Source organism: Alligator mississippiensis, chromosome 3 (assembly GCF_030867095.1).
Source record: "Alligator mississippiensis isolate rAllMis1 chromosome 3, rAllMis1, whole genome shotgun sequence".
In the NCBI taxonomy this organism is placed as follows: domain Eukaryota; kingdom Metazoa; phylum Chordata; order Crocodylia; family Alligatoridae; genus Alligator; species Alligator mississippiensis.
Genome location: NC_081826.1, coordinates 91274416 through 91294960, shown reverse-complemented (window position 1 = coordinate 91294960; position 20545 = coordinate 91274416). Strand labels below are relative to the sequence as shown.

At 42.0% G+C, this 20545-nt stretch overlaps 1 protein-coding gene and 1 long non-coding RNA gene across 8 annotated transcripts in view; one reads left to right on the top strand and one right to left on the bottom strand.

The window, feature by feature from the left end:
• The window catches only part of DLGAP1 (DLG associated protein 1), a 735970-nt gene that overhangs the window by 580883 nt on the left and 134542 nt on the right, over positions 1–20545 (top strand). For all 6 annotated transcript variants that reach the window (XM_059724196.1, XM_059724192.1, XM_059724194.1 and 3 more), the window contains 2 exons: positions 1581–1758; positions 4005–4245. In XM_059724196.1, the coding sequence (XP_059580179.1) occupies positions 1581–1758; positions 4005–4245 (419 nt within the window). The remainder of the gene's footprint in view (positions 1–1580; positions 1759–4004; positions 4246–20545) is intronic.
• The window catches only part of LOC109283879 (uncharacterized), a 44713-nt gene continuing 38480 nt past the window's right edge, over positions 14313–20545 (bottom strand). For both annotated transcript variants that reach the window (XR_002091188.2, XR_002091189.2), the window contains one exon: positions 14313–18580. This is a non-coding gene — a long non-coding RNA (uncharacterized LOC109283879). The remainder of the gene's footprint in view (positions 18581–20545) is intronic.

Sequence of the window (20545 nt, the reverse complement as noted above, 5' to 3'; positions counted from 1 at the left end):
CTTCACCCTTAAAAGAGCCTCCTTAAAGTACAGCCAGAAATATTTCAGAAATATATTGGAATGTAACAGTGAAAACTCATCTTCATTATACAGGACAAAAACCTGTATATACTGTTTGCACCAGCGTGGCAAGAAGTTGTTGGAGTGAGAGCCTATTGGGTTACAGACAGGCTGTTTTATGACTCTGATCACATTTTGTTTGTGTGGTACAGATAATTGATTTACTTGACATTACATTTACCCTTAATTACCTTTGTCTCTTTAAGAGACAAACCCCTAAAGGAAATGAACCCCTAAAACTCCTTTCCGCTGTTTTCAGTATAAGTAAAGAATGCTCAGTAGCTGTGTGCATGCTGAACCTGTCAACTTTAGGGGCTCCTATACACATGCAGGGAGCTTGCTCCAACACGCTGTAATTCCAGTTAATTGAGTTGCTGGAGTGTGGAAATTAATGCACTCTAGCACTCTCCAGCATCACCAGGGTAGGATTAGCCTTTTAGTGAGCCCTAGGCAAACAAACTCGTGGGGTCCAGGCCAGTCGAGACCCACCCCCCCCACCCATGGGGAGTGGGGCTCAGAGCCGCTGGTAGGAAGAAGCTGTGGCAGCAGCAAGGCTGGCAGAGGGGAAGGGAAGGGAGGTGGATGGGGCCATTTGCATCACAACCGCAGAGGGAAGGACCAGGCCCCCCACAGCTCAGGGCCCGAGGCACGTCCCTAGTTTGCCCATGTATTAATCCAGCCCTGAGCATCACGTGTATCAGCATCCCCACCTGAAAAATGGCAGTGGGATGCTTTAAACTAAAGCTTGTTCGATGAGCTTTAGTTCAAAGGGCCCCACTGCCATTTTTCAGCGCAGGGACGCTGATACATGTGATGCTCTGGGTACTTTTAATTAGCGTGGCTCTTGCAGATGCGCTAATTAAAGCACTCCTCCCCCTCCCCCCCAACTCACACCTCCCAGAGCACGTGTATAAACACCCCATAGTTTTCCACTAGGTCTTTTCTTTGCCACTGCTTTCTGTGCCTTCTCATGTATTCTTTTGATGGTTGTTGTAATAGTATTGGTTGAGGATATTATGTCTGAGACAGCTGTTTCTTTGATTGCACACACCTGCATGTCTTTACCACTCTTTTAATAATGGACTTTGTATCTTTCAGCAGTTTACTTTTGAAGCAAGCAATACTAATCTCATTCTAATTGCCTTAAGAGTTGCACACATTGCACTACTTGCCATATTTCCCATAAGGCTAAATTTTCCTGTTGTCATTGCATCACGACCTTTTGCTTTGGACTCCACTATAAATAAATATCATGAAGATTGTCTTATAATGAACCCTAAGCTTGTAGTAAGACAAGAAAGGAAGTAAGTTTGAGAAAGTGACCTGGAAGTGAACCATTTCCTGAATTTTATACTGAATTTACTATATTGAATTTATAAATGGCTAAGGATTATATAGTCTGATTTGAGTTTTTCTAACTAATTTAAATCTCTTTCAACTGAACTATTAATTAGCATTCTCAGTTGCAGCTAAGCAACATGGAATTGATTAAATGTTTCTTTCCTGCTGTTTCCTTCAAGGATATCCAGTGAACATTCTCCAAAGCTTCAGATCCGGAGCCACAGTTACCTGAGGGCTGTGAGTGAAGTCTCTATCAATAGGAGTTTGGACAGTCTAGACCCTGCAGGTCTGCTTACTTCTCCCAAATTCCGTTCCCGGAATGAGAGCTACATGAGAGCCATGAGTACCATCAGTCAGGTTAGTGAGATGCATGCACAGCTAAGAAAACAAGATCAAACTTAGTCCCTAGCCAATTTAAATATTTATGCAATGTATGGAGTCCTATCATTCTCACTACTGTTGAAAGTAAACCAGATCTGCTACTAATTATGCATTCAAAATAAATAAATAATGCCATGTATTTATCTATACTTTCAGTGAAATATAAGGTTTTGTAACACCAAATCTAAATTTTTTTAATTGACAACTGATTCTGATTACACAACATGAAAGTGCGTGCTCAATACTGTTTGATACTCTGATCACTTTAAAGGGTTTCATGTTTGGCATCCAAATATAGGCTTCTAAAAACGTAGGCATTGGAATCCTAATGTGAGCAAGTAAAGACTTCCAGTTTTCCTTTGAAGTATGGAAACAAACAGTTTGAAGAGAAAAAAACAAAGATCACTGTTCTTTTGTATTTCACAAGCATCATTATGAAGTGGACTTTAATAGACAATTTTAAGAAGGTTTATTAATTCCATTTTACTAACATTTTTTAACTTGCAAAACTATAAAGTAATGGCCTTGACTGACACACGTGTATGGTTCAGATGCTAGTTACAAAAATGTGTCTCATTTTCCTGAAAAAAATGTATGCTATATATAGTCTGCAAGATAAACATCACATAATTTGGCACTTTGGAAATTGTGAGTTTTGGCACAGTGATGTAGCCTAGTCTTGTATACAATATGCTTTTGGAATCAACCTACAGTTATGTCTCTCTAGCTACCATTCATTTTTTAGATTTGAATCAACTATTAGCAAACTTATAAAGTATATCATAAAGTAAAAATGTTGCAGGTTATTTGTTAAGGTAAATAAACATCAAGATATTTCAAAAGTATAGGGCTTCAGACTTACAGGATGAAATACTGGCCTCACCAACATCAGTAGGAAGTAAAAAAATAGGTTGACTGTATCCTTGAGTCCGTACGAGTGAAAAAAATGGACTAGAAAAGTGACTTCCATTGTGGATGGAGTCTTCAGTGCTCAGGGATTGCTGTGTTTGGGCATTACTTTCTCAAAAGTGCAACCTGCTCATTACATGCTGTGAAGTCCATGGCACTTAAAAAAATCAATTTGGAGGAGACCAAAAGAAGACAGCACCCCAAAATGTTAAGCATGGGATACAATTCTATACAAGACTGGTTGGTTAGTTTAATAGTTTAAGCTTAGAAAAGGCCTCAGAACAATTAAGTTTCCTATATCAATAAAAATAGGGAGGCAAAAAATATCAGAGCAATTAAATTTGAGATACTTGTTTGGCAATTTAAGCTATTGTCTGCCAGTTAGGGTTGATCTTTACAACAGGGTTTATCCACTGTTTTTTCTAAGCAATCCCCCTTACCTCCCTTTGGAAATGATTTCACATCCTAATGGATTTCACTATACAAAAATATTCCCTGACACGTAGCCTAAATTTTTCTTTCTTAGAATTCAGCCCAGTATAGAATGGGTTGTACTCTCACAGACCACACTAAGCACTTCTAATCTTCCCAGCACCTTCTGAATTCCTGAAAAATAATGAATACTTCTACACATTAAAGTTTAGGATATATTTTTTTCCTGTGATGCTTATCAACAGTGTAACTGAGCGGGGTGACTGGGGCAGTAGCCCCAGGTGTTGCCAGCTGGGGGACAGTGCAAAAACAGGTGCTGCCACTACACCACTGGGAGCTGGTGCTACCATGTGCCAGCCTGCTGCCCTGTTATGCCTCTGGGGATTACTATAATTCAGTAAGGCCCAGTTTAGGGCTCACTCTTGAGTATAGAAACACGAGTTGCCCAGTTTGTAAGATATGCAGCATAGCCTTGTGCTTTTTAATGTAACCCAGGTTATGAGTTATCATTATCATCTAACAACTCCAGAACAAAGGTAAGTAGGTCTGTTCTGGCTACTAGCCAGGGTAGTCAGTCCTTTAATTCCAGTAGTAGAGGCTCTATCCAAGGCCCCAGGTTTAATCCCTGTTGTTGGCCCAGATGAGTTTGGAACTGAGGTTTTAGCATCCATAACTCAGTATTCTAAGTAGTAGGTTTTTTATTTGCTTTTATTTTATAAAAAAATTAAAATTCTGTGATGCGTAATTTGCTTTTCATTTTCAAAGCATCTCTTATTTGGGATTATAGGTATTGCACCACTTTTTGGGCTTGTTTGTTTTTTAAATGTGAAAATAGGATGGATCTACAAAATATAATTAAACTGCCTGTGTTTTGCCTGCAGGTGAGTGAGATGGAAGTAAATGGTCAATTTGAATCAGTCTGTGAATCGGTGTTCAGTGAACTAGAATCTCAGGCAGTGGAGGCCCTGGATCTGCCAATGCCAGGCTGTTTCCGCATGAGGAGCCACAGCTATGTGAGAGCAATCGAGAAGGGCTGTTCCCAGGATGATGAATGTGTGTCGCTAAGGTCCGCATCTCCTCCACGCACAACCACTACTGTGAGGACCATCCAGAGCAGTACCGGTGAGTAACAAAAGGGGGATTCAGGACGGGGCAAAAGAAAGACACCAGTCACCATAACATATAACATGCAGGGTCACATTCCAGCTCCCTTTTGTCAGTACACAACATCTGAAATGCATGGAGATGCTATATTCCATCTTTATACTGGGGTTAGACAGTGGGAAAGACTTAGAGCTGTCCTCTACATGGGAACATGAGAATCAATGACAAAATGAGTTATGTAGATCCTCTGGCCCAAAATATATCCAGGAGAGCACAGAGGCCACATTATCTATTTTCTCTTCTGTGGTTAGCAACTGCAGGTTGGCTGCATAGGAGCAACAGGGGCTAGATTCTCAACTGTTATAAAGTAGACAAGTAAAGGGGCTGTGCTGACTTAAGTGGATTTAGATTAGATTTATTCAAGCCTTATAATGGAGGGGGTTTAAGAAATAGATTTGAATATCCAAGGTCAAGTTTTTTTTTATCTATTCCTGGTTTGAAAAACCCTTGTTTGAAGCAGAAAGAAAACAATGATGAGTACTACATATAGCTATCTGAATTCTCAAAGAAAAAAGTCAGAAAATCAAAATAAAATAGATATTTTCATAGGTCTTTTAGAGAAAAAAAAGAAACAAAGGTTATTAAGTATACACTGTTATCTCTGGAGTGGGATGGCAGGAGCTCCCTCTTCTGACTTATTCCTCTCCCTCCTTTACTCAAGCACCATTTAAATCTCGATTCAAGTCATTAGAAGCTATTTTAAAGTCCACCGTTTCTTTTCCCCATTCTGTATATTTTATATAGTCTGAGTTTTCTCTTTTTATTGTATGTTATTGCAGTCTTGCAGTGTTTATATACAGTATAATGAATTCCTTTGCCTAGTCCTTTCACAATGATATTTAACAACAGATTTGCATCATCAAAAGACACTTTCAGCTCTTGCATCAAATCTTTTCATTTGAATTCATGCTGTTTTAAAGTATCAAATGTAAACATTATTAGAAATATGTTGACAATGCTCAAGCTTCAAAGCTCTTTAACAAATAATATGTGAAAAAGTCATAACTTAATGAATATTAAGATGCATATTCAAATAACAATAATGCTAATGTTCAAGGTCATTTTGTATGTGCAGCATTTGCCTGTGCAGTTTGCAATCAATTGCAGAGGAAGGCTTGGATGTGTGAGTTTATCATCCAACAGTAGCTCATGACAGATAGCTTGTCTGAAGAGTGTTTGAATGCTAAGAGCTTGCGGTATGCAGGTGCCATTACTGAACTATACTTGATGCCTCAGAGCATTTTTTTTTTTTTAAACCAAAACAGCATTTTGAAGAACAGGACAACAGCTATGTTAAAACTAGCCCTGTTTTAAAAGAGAAAAAAAAGTATTCCAATAAACATCAATCTGCATAAGATTAGATAATCATTTTAATTTAAAACAAAGTTGTGTTGGCATATAAAAATTTCACATGTGTTTAGATATGATGTGGGGGGCGAGTATGAGTAAGAGGGAAAAAAATGACTGCAAAGGTAGCCCAAAAGGTTGAAGAAAAAAAGGAAATATTTAGGTATTTTAGGCTGCCATTTGGTTATGCTTATTTTTGTTTTTGGCAAGAGTCCACAGTGTGCTGAGCCACGCAAATAAACACAAACCCAGGCATGATTCCTTCCCTTAAGCTTATAGTCTAAAATAAATGAAGTCAGCAAAGGATGCAGTGAAGGAGACAGTCCTATGTCTACAGGGAGAAAACTTCCTCAACCTGCTACTCCTTTTGCAGCGGCTCTTTTAAAATGAAGAGAAGAATGCACCTTGCAGGCCTATTAGCTGTGTTATATTATCTTTTATCTTTAATTTCCAGAATTCACAATGCCTGTCCCTTGGAGGGAAGCCACTCGAGCCACATTTTTTGTGGCTCAAATTTTAATCTACTAGATTAAAATACTTTTTTCTGGGGTTTGAACCTGAGTTGATTGTTTAATTTCATCTGTCCTCCCTTGTTCTTGCCTGATAAACAGTGAAACAGTAAACATCTTGAGTAGTTCCTATTCATGTACGGTTCAGTACAATAGTGGGGAGACACCTTGCTGGACATATAGGGAGAGGAGGAAAAAGAATCTCAGAAATGTCTGTACAGATAATGTAAGAAATAATAATAAATGATCAAACTAGCAACTGCTCCAAAAACATGGTTCTCTCCCACTTCAGCCAAGAAGGACACCTTTCATTATCAGTAGTTTCAGCTAGTGTCTCAGTGGGCCAGCCACTCACACAAACACATGATTGCACATTACTGTAGGAATTTTCTTTATTGTAACTGGTTACAAATTAAAGCAGTTGAAGTAGTGGTAATCTGTTTTCCTATTCCCACAAGACAAGTCCAAAGTGAGCTACCTAAATACTTATGGCACAATCCTTGTCTTAGGGTGTATCTACATGTGCACTTTTCTGCAGAGCAGACTAAATAGTTCCGCAGTAAATCATCACCACCTGCACATGCACCCGTATTAGGGCTCAGTAAAATAACTGTGCTATAGGACAGTACTATTCGGGACAAGTATTATTCTGTAGTGGAGTATTTATGTGCGCCAAAACTCATGTGTAGATGGTGACTGGGGCTGGCTGGGGCACGAGGATGCTACAGTGTGAGAGCTGCCTGACAGCTAGCCCCACACTGGAGCAACCTCATGCCCCAGCCAGCCCCTCCGCAGCATGTTGAGCTGAGGCAGAGCAGCCCTGGGCTGCGGGCTGACCCCTCCAGGCCCCCTGCCAGCTGGGGATGCTCTGCCCTGGATCAACGTGCTGTGGTCCCAGGAGGATGTTTAAATGCAGTTCCCAGGAGCAATAAACTCTGGTGTGAACTGCTAATTGCACATGTAAATGCACCCGTAGAGAGCTAAAATGGACAGATTTACTACAGATTTTTGTTTTTTCAAATATTTAATTTTTTTCCCTGAGAATGGCATTTCAATGTACAGTCTTTTATCCAATCTTTCACACTTTTGTAGGAGCAGTAGCACATTCTTAGAGATCTCAGCTACTTATCTATAGATCCTTTTTAGACTGCTGGCTGGCCATTGCCAAAAATATTTGGCCTTTATGCTTGCTAGTTCTGTTTATTGAGACCTGTAGAATGCAGGAGATTGTTACTGAGGAGTTTTTCCATTTATGTCAGTGAAACCAAGTAAATACGAAGTACCTGGAGAATACATGTAGCAATATCAACTTTTTCAGGATCACTGAAAACTATCTTAGTGGCTTTTTAATATACATTATGTCCGTAACTATTCATTTAATTCCCATTCAGCTATAAAAGCTTAGACACATTAGACTATTTTCTGGATATGTCCAGCTATCACTGCCGGGTCATGGTTAGAGCTAAACCAAAGCAGTCCTTTTTCATGTTCTAGAGTATTTCAGATTTTCCTTTCCTAGATATGTGTTGAAACAGCACTTGTCTTGCTGACATTGTTACTGAGCTTCTGAAGATATTGCTAACCAAGACAGAGATATTTTAAGACTAACATTATGAATTGTTTAAAAAAGCTTTCATAAATTCTTAATTCACATAATTTGAAGATTATTAAGCAAAAAAAGAACAAGAAGATGAAGGAGCAAAGACTAAATTCACAGAAAATACTATGCTAAAGGAGAATGAAAAGATTTTATATTTTTTAGATTACAAATTGTAATCAGAGCATTTGGATGTACCTAATCCTATAAACATTCACAACTATATTAAACCTCTTTTTGAGATGAGAAAAAGGCACAGACCACTCCTGCAAAAGACAACTCTCCTCTCTCCTGCAGTCCTTCCCCCTCCCCTTATCCCACACGCAAGTCAAGTGCCTGACAGTTGAACTTTCAGCACAGCCTAGAGGTCAGCCACTGTATGCTGTTAGAAGAGTTTAGGCAATGCCTACTAGAATACACTTCAACCAAGACAACAGGATTTCCCAATTCAGAGAAATGATGACTTAAGTGCCTTTGCTAACCAAAACTCAAGTGTTGTCTCTCCTAAAGCCTTCATACAAATAATTTAGGGCAGAGGCAGGAAAAATATGGCCCACCAACCCATTCTATCTGGCCCATGAGGCCTCTAAATTTTTTTTTTAATTAATTTTTATCTGCCCCTGGCTGCCTGTCAAAGATGAGAGGCAGCCAGCAGCAGAAGGACCCAGTGGGAATCTGTGGCTGAGCAGCAAGACCGGCCCATCTCTACCTTGACCCCAGCCCCAGACCCTCCTTCTGCCCTCAGGCCCCACTGGAAGCCTCTGTGGCTTCTGGCCTCACAACCCCAGAGCAGTTCCTTCCCCGCCGTCTGAGTGGAAAGTAAGGTAAGATTAGACAGAGGGAGGAGGGGGGAACCACTGTGAACAACCCAGCAGCTGGGAGCCCCGTGGTGCTTCTTAGGCCAGGCTGGAGCCAGAGTGAGAAACAGCAGGCAGGGGGTGGAGGGAAGTGGCTGCAGCAGAGGGGGAACCGTGAGAAGCAGTAGGAGCTGCAGGGAGCAGTGCAGCAGTGGAGGGAGCCATGGGGAGTGGCACAGGAAGTGGTGGTGGCTGCGAGGAGTGATGGGAGCTGCATGGGCCACAGGGACCAGTGTGGGAAGTGGTGGGGGATGTGGAGAGCAGCGTGGGAAGTGGTAGTGGCTGAGGAAAGTGGCGGGGGCTATGGCGAGCAGTGGGGGCTGCAGGGAGAGGTATAGGAAGCAGCGGGGGCCATGGGGAGTGGTGCGGGAAGCATTGGGGGCTGCGGGGAGCACCAGGAACCACAGGAAGTGGCGCAACAAGTGGTAGGGGCCGTGGGAGCCACAGGGAGTGGCACAGTGAGTGGTGAGGGCCTCAAGAGCCATGGGGAGGGGCACAGGAAGTGGTGGGGGCTGCAGGGAGTGGTGCAGTGAGTAGCGGGGCCAACAGGGAGTGGTGAGGCCAATGGGAAGTGGCATGGGAAGTGGCGGGGGCTGCAGGGAGTGGTGTGGCGAGTGGCAGGGGCTGCAGGGAATGGCGGGGAGAGCAGTGGGCAAGCATGCAGAAGGGAATGCAGAGAAATGGGTGGTGGGCAGGAGCCAGGGACCTAAGGTGGGGCAGCAGGAGCGCAGAGCCTGGGCATGGGTTCTGCTTGGCTGCATCATGTGAGGCTCGCATGCAGTGTGCTAGAGCCACACACGATGGAGATGGCAGCCCAGCCCCATCTCTCTCTCTCCCGCCCCACCCACCATAACCCCACACCCTACCACAGCTTCCAGCCCAACCACATACCCCACACCCACCCACCATACCCATGCCCCACCACATACACCCACTCACTGCTCAGACACAACATACAATAGGACTATTATGCAGTCACCTCTAGATACACTTCATAAACACATAAATCAGTACAAAATATTTTTAAATAAAATTAAAGTAAGTTATAATAGATGTTTTATTTTTTTGTATGTAATTTGTTTTTTTTCTGGTTTCAAGATTGCAGCTCTCTTCCTCCCAAAAGGAGTACTTTTGGGGCAAGGGGAGGGACCTCTGGTGGCAAAGGTCTGGGGTTGGGGGAAGGACTTCCAGTCCCAATATGGTGGCTGGAGGCAGGGCAAGTGTCAAGGAGTGGGGCTACCCATGAGGCCCTCAGCAGCACGCCAAAACTCAGTAAGTGGTCTTTCACCCAAAATAATTGCCCGCCCCTGATTTAGGAGTTTGTGGACTAAACACAGCATCTTGAATCTCACTCAGAAGTAACCAGAAGAGTCAAGAAATCAATGTAATAATGTGTTCCTTCAGCTGACAGCACATAATAGGCCACTTCATTCTGAACCAGCTTTATATACTGAGTAGTCTTCAAGTGTGGGTCTGTGTATCATTATTTGCTATAACAAACAAAAGGTCACAGAAGCATAAGAAGTCTGCATCCAAAGTGTTGCAAGGGCCTTGTCAGGCTTGTTTATTCAACTCCCATTCTCCACTGGCACAGAACATTATCACATACAAATAGACTCTGCCCACCTTGGCACTTGTGTGGGTAGAGCTTTCATCACTCTTATCCAATTTTCCACACACATCAATCAAGTTCCTTAAGAGGCAATTCCATCAGACAGAGCAGTGAGTCAGCACCATCCTTCTTCATGTAGGCAATATAGCAAAAAAAAACCCCAAACCAATGAAAACTCTGCTTTAAATTTCTATCACAAAAACTGCTGTCTTAGGAATAGCAGTCTGTGAATGGGAGCCTTAAATTGATAAGATTTATTCCTGGGGCAAACAAGAAAAAAAATTATAAAATAGCTCAGCAGTGTTTTAGTTAAAATCGTCCATAAGTAAAATTTGGTGCTGCTGAGGTGAATATGGAGCACACCTCCAAAGTCACTTCTTTATTCATTGAGGAGACCACATTTTTAAAACCTGATTTGAGCAATTAGATAATAGATCCAAAGTGCTTCCTTGAGCAGAGAGAAGGAAATAAACCATGCAAATCTTTTGACAAATTATTTTCTACACTTTTCTAACCTGTCTTAAGGTTCAGTTTCAACTTGCATTAAGGCAAGCTACTACTTAGCTTCTTTTTAACCAGCCCTTTTTTGGAACTGTTTTCCTCACTTTGGGCATAGACCCTGTAACTTCTTCCGCTGTCCTGACTCTAATTGAAAATCAAACTTCAAACCTAAAACTTAAACTATACCTGAATTACTCAAAGTCCTTGTTTCTTTATGGGCAGATTAGCTCTCAGACAAACAGCTCTGAAAAAGCACAAAGAACTTTGAAACAGCTGGTTGCAGTCAGTTCCAACTTCCTCCTCCATGTGCAGTGATTCTCCCCCCCGCCCTCCCAAATGCCACCTGGCACAAGCCCTGTGTTTATTTCAGTTGCAATGTTTCTATTGTGTATGCAAGCCTCTTGATATCTGTATATGAAACACTAGACCCGTCTTGGTTAGATATTCCAAAGAAGAAAATAAAAGCAGTCTGAATGGTTAAAATCCCTTAATCATTGTGTATTGAATAAAGGATTTTTAAAATCATGTGTAATATCTCTTTCCAAAAAACCCTGAAAACAATCCCCAAAACTATCAAGACTATAGTGTCCTAAAGTGTCTTAAAGAAACCTTTGAGATAACTTTATGGTCCTTTCTATTCTGCTGTCCGCAAACATAACTTAGTTGAATTGCTGTCTATTTGTTTGTTTCTTTTTTTAATTGGAAGACTAATATTCTTGGGATTTGCTAATGGTGTTACTGCAGATAATCTTCCTATTTCTGTTTTTCTGAATGTACACCAGTCAGATCTTGTGGAAACACTTTCTGTCAATTACTGTATAGCTTTCAAAATTAGGCTTATTTCATTCAGAAGTTTTGTTCAGCCTAACACATACACTAATGATTGACTAAGGCCTTGGACACCTGTTCATTTGCAGCACTATCCTCAGCACTTTCTAGCATTACAAAAATAGAGTGCTATGGGTCATGCATATGTGCAAAGACCCTTCCCCACTACTGGAGCGGTGCAAAATTGCTGTAAAGGTATCCTCTCAAGTCAGAGGGGCTATGGGAGATTGCTCCTTTGACAGCCCAGTCCCTGGCAGTGGCAGGAAGCTGTATTTGATAGCTGCTGCTCCTTGGGGGGAGGGGCTTCTCTCAGGAAGAGAGAAGGAAGTTTGAAGCTCTGCTGCCTTCTGGGGCTAGGTACAGACAGTCAAGAAGCCCAAGGCTGAATTGATTCAGTCTTTGCAGGTTACTCTAAGCTACACAAATTAAATTGAAACAGAAGTGAACAATATTTACCTTTGATTCAGGAAATACAGCCACATGCCTGCAGTGGGGGTGCTAGAGCATGGTTCTCTGGGTGTGTTCACTTCCTCTTCCTGCTGCCCCTGAGGTCTCTGGGATTTGCAGTCCAGAATTACAGCAGCAGGACTCTGCAGGATTGCTCATTACTTCCTCTTCCTGCTTTCAGATGCCTCTGGGATTTGTAGTCCACAGTTGCAGCCAGCAGTAAGTTTGAGATGGGGAAGGGGTATTTAACTCCCCCCTCCCTGGCCCCAGACCCTAGCCAGGGTTTGCCAGGGAGGGCAGCCCCCCTGCAGACTGGGTTACATCTCCAGCTGAGATTGCCCCCTGCCCCCAACCCTCTTGTCAGCCAGTCCTCACTGCTCCAGCTACAGAGCAGAGGAGCAGGCCCAGCCCTGCTCTCTGGAGCAGACAGCCCAGCCTAGGGCTGGAAAGCATGCTGGGATTGTGGGGTCTGTGATTTAACTTGAACCAGGAAGGGGTCTGGAACAGAAGTTTCATAAACCAGTTTGACCTAAATCAGTTAAGTCTGATACTACATTCAACCAGGTTTATCTTAAACAAGTTTCAGCCATTTTCAAACTGGTTTATATGCACTGAAGTTCTGTTCTGTTACAGGTTTAAACCAGTTTCTGATAACTTAAACTGGTTTATGTGTAACTTCTGTCCCTAGCCTGGCTGCAGGTAAATCTATAGGGGGCAGGGGTTGGAGGGCCAGGGCTTGGAGACTGTCGGGGAGGTAGGGAGTGTGTCACAGGGTGTTGAGGGGATGGGTGTGTGAGGGGGGCAGGTGTCTGCTGGCGCTGGCGGAAGCTATCTGGGTGCTAGGGCTGCAGCAGGGCAGGGGGTGTAGGGAACAGGTATCTGCCCCTCCAACAGGGGAAGGGGGCAGGGGGGCCCTTTGAGGGCAGCGGTGCTTTGTGGCTAGACTGGCAGCACAGGGGCCAGTGCCTGTGCTTACAGGGGCTGAGTGGCCAAGAGACACTGCCCAAGGTGGGGAGCGGGGGGACATGGCCAAGCTGCCTCATGCAACACAGGAGCCCCAGCCCAGGGCAGGGGGTGCCACAGGCCTCCCCTCCTCTTTCCTCCCACCTACACCAGTGCCAAACTCACTCCATCGCCAGGCACACGAATCAGAGTCACCGTGGTCTTGCCTGGTCGGGATGGGATTGGCTGGAGGCCCACTCCAGCAGGTCTGGGGGAACTGTGGCATGGAAGTCTGGGCATGGCAGGGAGGGCAGTAGGCTATGGGTCAGGAGTGCAGGGCACTGGCAGCACCAAGGGGCTGTGGGTCAGCAGTGAGGGTCCTGGGGGTGGGGGCAGGGAACTGTCAGTTGGAAGTGAGGGGCAATGGCAGGGCCAGGGGTCTGTGTAGGATTACCATATGTCCAGGTTTTCCCAGACATGTCCTCTTTTTTGGACCCCTATGCTGCATCTGGGTAGGTTTTTAAAATAACAGCAAATGTCCAGGTTTTCTGCTCTCCCAGGCTGGCTGCTTGGGGCTGGGAGCAGCAGGCAAGGTGATTGGCTGCCAGGGGTCATGTGCTCCCCACCCAGGCTCCGGCAAGTGAGAGAGAGAGAGCAGGTGTGGGCACAGTGTGGTAGTTGCCTGGGCAGCAGGGCTGGGGGTCAGGGCAAGGGGTGGCAGGTCAGGAATGAATAGCATTGCAGGACTGGGCGGAAGAGGGCTGCAGGTCAGGAGTTAGGGGCACTGCAGGGCTAGGGGGCAGGGCAGAGGGCTTCAGTGGTGCTGCTTTCCTGACCTGGGGGTGAGGGGCACTGAGAGGGGGACAGAGGGCTGTGGATCAGGAGTGAGGAGCACAGAAGACAGGATGGGTGACTGGGTTGGGTGTGCAGGGCACTGGCAGCACCAGGGGGTTGTGGGTTGGGAGTAAGGGGCACCAGCAAGGGGTGGGGGGAAGGGTACTGCTGTTTGGGAGTGAGGGGCACTGGCAGTGCTGGGGTCAGTGGGTCTGGAGTGAGGGGCAGCAGCAAGGCTGGGGGGGGTGGGCTGTGGCATGTCAGTGAGAGGCAACAGAATGAGCAAGGGCAGGGCACTGGCATGTCACTGCCCCCCACCCATTTGGCAATGCATAGAGGGGTATGGGGGGGGGCACATACCCCACCTGAGATTGGCCCTCGCCACCCATGGAGTGAAGAGTGTCAGCCAGTGCCCCCCAAGAAGTGCCGGCAGCACTTCCAGTGTCAGCGATTGGGTGCTGGTGGCCGCCCACAGTCAGAAGGCACCAGTGGCCCATGCCCCCACCATAATACTCCCCCTGCCCACCCCACCCCCTCCATGATAAGTGTCCTCCTTTTTAAGCTTGGAAATATGGCAACCCTCGGTCTGTGGGTCAAAAGCGAGGGGCAGCAGCAGGGGTGGGGGGCTGCAGGTTGGGAGTGAGGTGTCCCACCAACAGGTGTCCTCTTTTTTGGAACTGGAAATATGGTAAACCTCATTAAATATAAGATTAAATGTATGTATGTGGAATCCTAGTAGTTTGTCTCCACTATTCACAACTGTGTGTTACAAAACCAAGAAGTAATACCATAATGCCTAAGAATATGTTTTTGGGGTTTTTTTTAATTTAAAAAAAAAAGAAATTTCTGTAGCTTTCAAGATGCGATAATGATGTGGCATTTGCCTCTTTAAATGACTCTGTTTCCATATAAAGTGTTAAAATCACGTTCTCAGTTTTTCATTTAAATAAGGCTACTTTTAAAAGCAGGGATAAAGCAGTTTTATGTGCAAAGCCTGTTTCAACTACAAATGAATTCCCCACTCTCAGAATTCACAGAAACTGTCAAAATTGAGTGGCCTAAGTTTTTCTCTTTCATCTATATCATTAAGGGTTAATATGTCTCCACTGTGGTCATTTCTGTGCCTGCTGCTCTTGTTTATGTACCCTGGCTTTAAACTAGCTAACTTGTGTGCTGTTAATAATATAGCCACAGCAGCGTGGAGTTCAGCAGGGCTGCAAAACCCATGCAAAAAGCTGGATACACAGGCAATCAGCCCACGCAGCTCCACCTACACTGGTTTAAAACTAGCTAGGTAGGCCTGTGAGAGCTGCAGTAACTGCAACATAGACATCCCAGAATTTAAAATGTTCAGGTAACTTTCTGTGTAACTGTGTTCTGCATTTCCCTTCTTCCCAACTCCAGAGTATGTCTGCTAGTGTGTTCATAAACTGGGTAAATATAGTATTGTGTGTCCTTTCTCTTATCCTTTTCCTCTATTGGTTCTTGAGGTCAACTTGCTCTTGAGCTAACTCTTTAGTTTTTTGTTTAGAAATGCTTAGAAAGTCTTTTCCTGTATTGTACTTTTTGCCAGGTCCTCTGAAAATAAAGCTGTCATTCAGATATGTGGTCTGTATGGAAAACATCCTTCATTTTGGTGATGCTAGCTATATAATACTCTGTTAGATTATTGAATGGTTATGGGCTTGACAGAATAAGACGAAATTGGAGAAAGTATGGATTTTGCTTGAGAAGATGATATTAGGGATTCATGTATAATCAGTTAATTTTACAATCTTAACTTTCAGGAGGATTCAGTCATATATGGGTGATACAAACAGCACAGTCGATGCAATACGCTTATTATAAATTTTCCTCACAAAATAGGAAAGTAATCTGGCTGCTTTACATAGGTCTGTGTGGGATGTATTTAAACAAACATTAGACAGTCTTGTTCAGCAATAAATTCCTCTACCCTGCATGCATCATACAGGCTTATGTTAATTTATGTGCATCATGATGTGATCAGCAGCACAAAGCCATCTTGAACGGAATCCGAAATCACAGTTTGGTTTGATTATAGGCTTTTTCATCAGAACACAAATGTGTGGGTTTACCTCTATGCATGTTTGAGTGCCAGCATTTATTACAACAGCACCCAAAGCCCCAGTCCAAAGGGGATCTTATTGAACAAAATTCTATACAAACACTGTCAAATAGTCTCTGACTCCACAGGCTTACACAGTCTTGTAAGTATGTACTTCACTTATGTGCAGTCTCTCACTAAAATCAACAGCCCTACTTTACTGAGCAAAATGAAGGACGTGCATAAGAGTTAACAGGGTCAGAGCCTAAACTGAGAAAATATAAGGTGATATAACAAACAAATCAAGAGAGAGATAAGGGCACTGTGGCATAAGGGTGTTAGCTGTTATGTCAGCTGGCTATATGTATTGTTATAGGTTTGTGGCCTGATTGCTTGCTTTGGTTGGTGGGGAGGGTTTTGATATAAAGAAATATGAAATTTACATTATGTCAGTTGCCTTCCAGAGTAAATTTTGTTGCAGTTTCTTTACTAGTCCTGAACTGTAAATGGAACTAGGTATCTGCAGTGTTATAATAACAGAAGTCCTATCTCAAGGAAACAAATTCCCCTACTAAAGCCGGGCTATAGCTGTTATGTGGAGCTTAGCTAACAGAGGGTGAGCGGGGCACCAGCTCTGGGCGTCAAGTTAGGAAGGGGTGCAAAAACAGCAGCTGCTGCACTGCAGCAAAGCCACTGACATTGCTCTGTGCACCACTGCTGCCCAGCACACAAAAAGCCCAAGTATGCCTCTGATGTGAAGCAAAGCAAGTAATAAAAACAAGACCATTTCCAGTTACTAGATGAATAGCAGATGATATAGGTCTTTGTCAAGAAATACTGTATGCAACCAAGTAGCCCTCAGCTCTGGAACACCAATTTTTACAGCAAATATATACTTTGACCTGACCCTGGATGACTATTACAATTAAACAGAGAACCATTCAAATTTCATCTTATATGAAAATCTTACCTTATTCTGGCTACATACATTATTAAGCAGTTTTCAAAGCAAATTAAAAAACACCCAACTATAGCCATTTCTGTTAACCTTTTTGATTTCTACTGTATCCTTTTTAAGATGACAATGGCCAAAACTAAACCTAATCTTCAAGGTTAAGATGTACCCTAGATTTATATAATTAAATTACAGTTGCAGTATTATTTTCTGTCCTTTTCTTAATACAGCCCAACTCATTGTTCACTTTTAACTGCTGCACACTGAACAGATGGTTTCACTGAACTGTCTACTGCTATATCTTTTTCCTGATTGGCTACGGTTAATGTAGAATCCATCAATATGTAAGCATAATTCAAACTTTTCTTTTCAGTGTGCATACACTATCTTGCATTTTTAGTATTCATGTTCAGTTGCCATAGTGTTATCCAATCACTTGGATTTAAGTCCTTCTGGAGTTTCATATAATCCTCTTTAGCCTTTATTAATCTGAATAATTTTGCATCACCTGCAAATAAAAATTTTAGCACTTTTAGATATTGTCATACATTCCAAAAACTAATTAAAAGGTTTGTTTGCTCTTTGAAACAACGGAGGGCTTTTGGTCTTAATCACAAACGGTGTAATCATATTTAATGAGCACCAGCAGCCAGCGGGCCTCTATATACTGGAACCATTCATTTGAAGCCATTACATTTCTTCATGTCAGTAACTCCAATTTCAAAACTCCCATATTCCATATTTATTTACCAGAGGCCATATGTATTATGCATCTTCAAGCCTCCTAAACTTGTATTTATGTAACAGTCCATAACCATAATTGGCTCTTTGAAGCTTTGGTGGACTATTGGGTGCATACATTATTAAGCAGCTCTCAAAGCAAAAAATCTCCTTTTCTTGTGATAACATAGAAGAAAAATCCAAAGGGAATGCAGCAGCACAGTACCACACGCCTTTAAAAAAAAGTGATAAGGCAATGACATCAAAATATAATTTACTGTATTTATGCTTACATATTGAAGTATATCAATACTCATTTCATGTCACTGATCTCATACTCTGTAATAACAAGACAATAGGATTTAAACATCAGGATGCAGAAAATGTCAAATACTGTTTTCTGTAAAGAAATAAAAAATAGCTATCTTATTAGATCTTTTATCAAGAACATTAGAAGCGGATGCTGGCATTTTATTCAAAAACTGAGAGCTTTGTTCTGGCCTAAATCTCCTCTGGATGGGTTGAGTGGATATTATGGTCTTTAGAAATTGCTTTCCCTTATTGGATTTGATATTGGTCAGTTTGGAGTGCACTAAAATTGCATTCCATTTAAAATTCAGTAGCCCATCTAATCAAAATAATTTATAGCATTCAGATCAAGGTTAAATTAAGATAAACTATCAATGAAGAAATAGCAATAAATAATCCTACTAATCCCTCCAGTATCTCCTGTTTTGTCCCACTGCAAAAAAACAAACAAAAAACCTCCTGTTTTCTGTCTTGAAACTTTAAGTCATTGGCAGGAGGGAAGGGAGAGACTTGATTTGATTAATCATCCCTTTTGTTTTAAGGATTTTTCAAACTGTGTTAAAATGTAGGTCTCTATGTCCTTGGAAAGTTTCCCCAAAGAAGATAGATTGTGGCAATATTCTAATAAAATTGATATTGACAGACTTTCTTTTAAAGCCAGTCAGGATGTTTTGCCTTTGAAAGTTGTAGCTCTTTTTTGGCTTCCTTGAAGTCTGTTAGCCAAAGTCTTGAATGGTTTTTTTTGTAAAGTGCCTGCCTGGCAAAATGATCTATGTAAAAAAAAAATAAAAATCATTAGTATCATGTGCTTTTTTAAATGCTTCCAGTGTAGTCAAGAATTACCAAGTTATGTATAAAACTAAGGACTGCCCTCAAATTACTAGAATTAATCTGGCTACTGTAAAAAGACTTTAAATAAATCTTACACCCTCTATCTAATATAGAACATGAAGAGCAATTTGTACCTTAGAGACAGAATCAGTTGAAGCCTGTCACATTGTTGTACTCTTAAGAGGGGTTACTTCTTACTTGGCATTTTGCCTGTAAGTCATCTGAAGTTTAATATTGTAAAAAAATGGACTAGGAATCAAATGTGTAGGTATGGGTATTATGGTAGATGTTTTTCTGTACAGGTTTTGTTTTAATACTCTGTCTAATTAGACTATTGTACCTTGGCTATCAGCTTGGTCAAATTCAAGCTGTTATGGAGGTAGTTTAACTCCCATTAAACCCAATGGGAATCTGACCAATTACTCTGAAGGAAACCAGATCAGGCCAAATGATACACTCTTTTTACATTCAAATTACATTTTTCTTTTAAATGTTTCTGTAAAGAAGTAAAGAGTCCATACAAACTATTGACTGCCCCTTCAATAAAATGTTGATGCGTAACTAAGGCAGTATGTTATTCTCCTTACAAGGAAGAAATTGACTATGGTCTTTAAGTCATGAAGGTCTCGGTTATTTTCCTTCATCAATCTAATGCTTAATATTTAATATTTACTTCACCCTTCACTTGCACCTTGTCTACACTTAAGAATTATACCATATCAGAACACTTACTCATGGCAAAACAGATTTATATTTACCATCATGTCAGCTTGTTATGCAGTGTTGTAGAGTTGTTGTCTACACTGGGTGTATCTACACATGAAATTAATGCACTGAATTTTCTGCACAGAAAACTCATGTGCAGATGGTCTGAGGTCAGATGGCCAAGAAACCAAGAGAACTTGGCCAAGAGGTCAGGTGGCCAAGAAACCAAGGGAGCGTGGAACACATTTTGCAAAACAGAAATGTAGCCAATCACTCAAAAAAGAGCTTGTCCCAAAAACATTTTATTTTTCCTACATGGACATGCAATAGAGAGAGAAAAGGGGTCATAAACATGACTTTTACTAGTCTTGCCTTGCCCTGACGTGTGTTTACTGAGATACAGAAGTGGCTTCTTAGGTTTCTGAGACACCCATGGGCCACGCCTACACTAAACAAAGAAGTTGCACTTAGAAATGTGTTACCTAAAACATTTTAAGTAAAAAACAAATTAATAATGTAGCAGTGATTTAACATCTTTAAAAATGTGTTTGCTGGTTCTGATGAATCACAGGTTCCCCTCAAGTAGATGCACAAATATGGGAAGTCATCAAAACAGTCTCATCGTTGCTTTGAAAAATCAGAAGTAAATAGTGAATGGAAAATAGTGTGCACGGTAGATAATTGTAGGTGTGGGGTGGAAAACCTTTAAATGGCTTTGTGAACTTGTGAGGACTACAGCTGCATTAGCAACAGCAGCAAAGCAATTACATTTCATCAAATAAGATGCAGTGAGTTGGTTTATTCTCTTCCTCTCCCCTCACTTGCTCTGTCCCCAGTATGTTTAATAGATACTTTTTTTATTTAAGTACAAAACTGCAGTTCAGTGTGTTCTCTGTCATGCTGCAAAATTAGCTAGATTTTTCTTTAAGGAGTTTGCATTGAAGGCGTTGCTGTTTTAGGGCCTAATCTTGAAAGGTGCTGAGTGGTCTCAGCTGCCAGCACTATAGAACTGATCCATCATTTTCATGTGGCTGGTGTCACAGAAGTATCTTGCTCTTTTCTTTTGTTATAGATGGTTTTACAATGAGAAGAGGGGATATCAGGGGAATAAATCCATTGGAATCCAGCTTATGATGTCTTTTAAAAAGATAAATCTAAGCTGTTGTAGTTCTGGTGCTGATGAAAGCTTAAATCTCTGA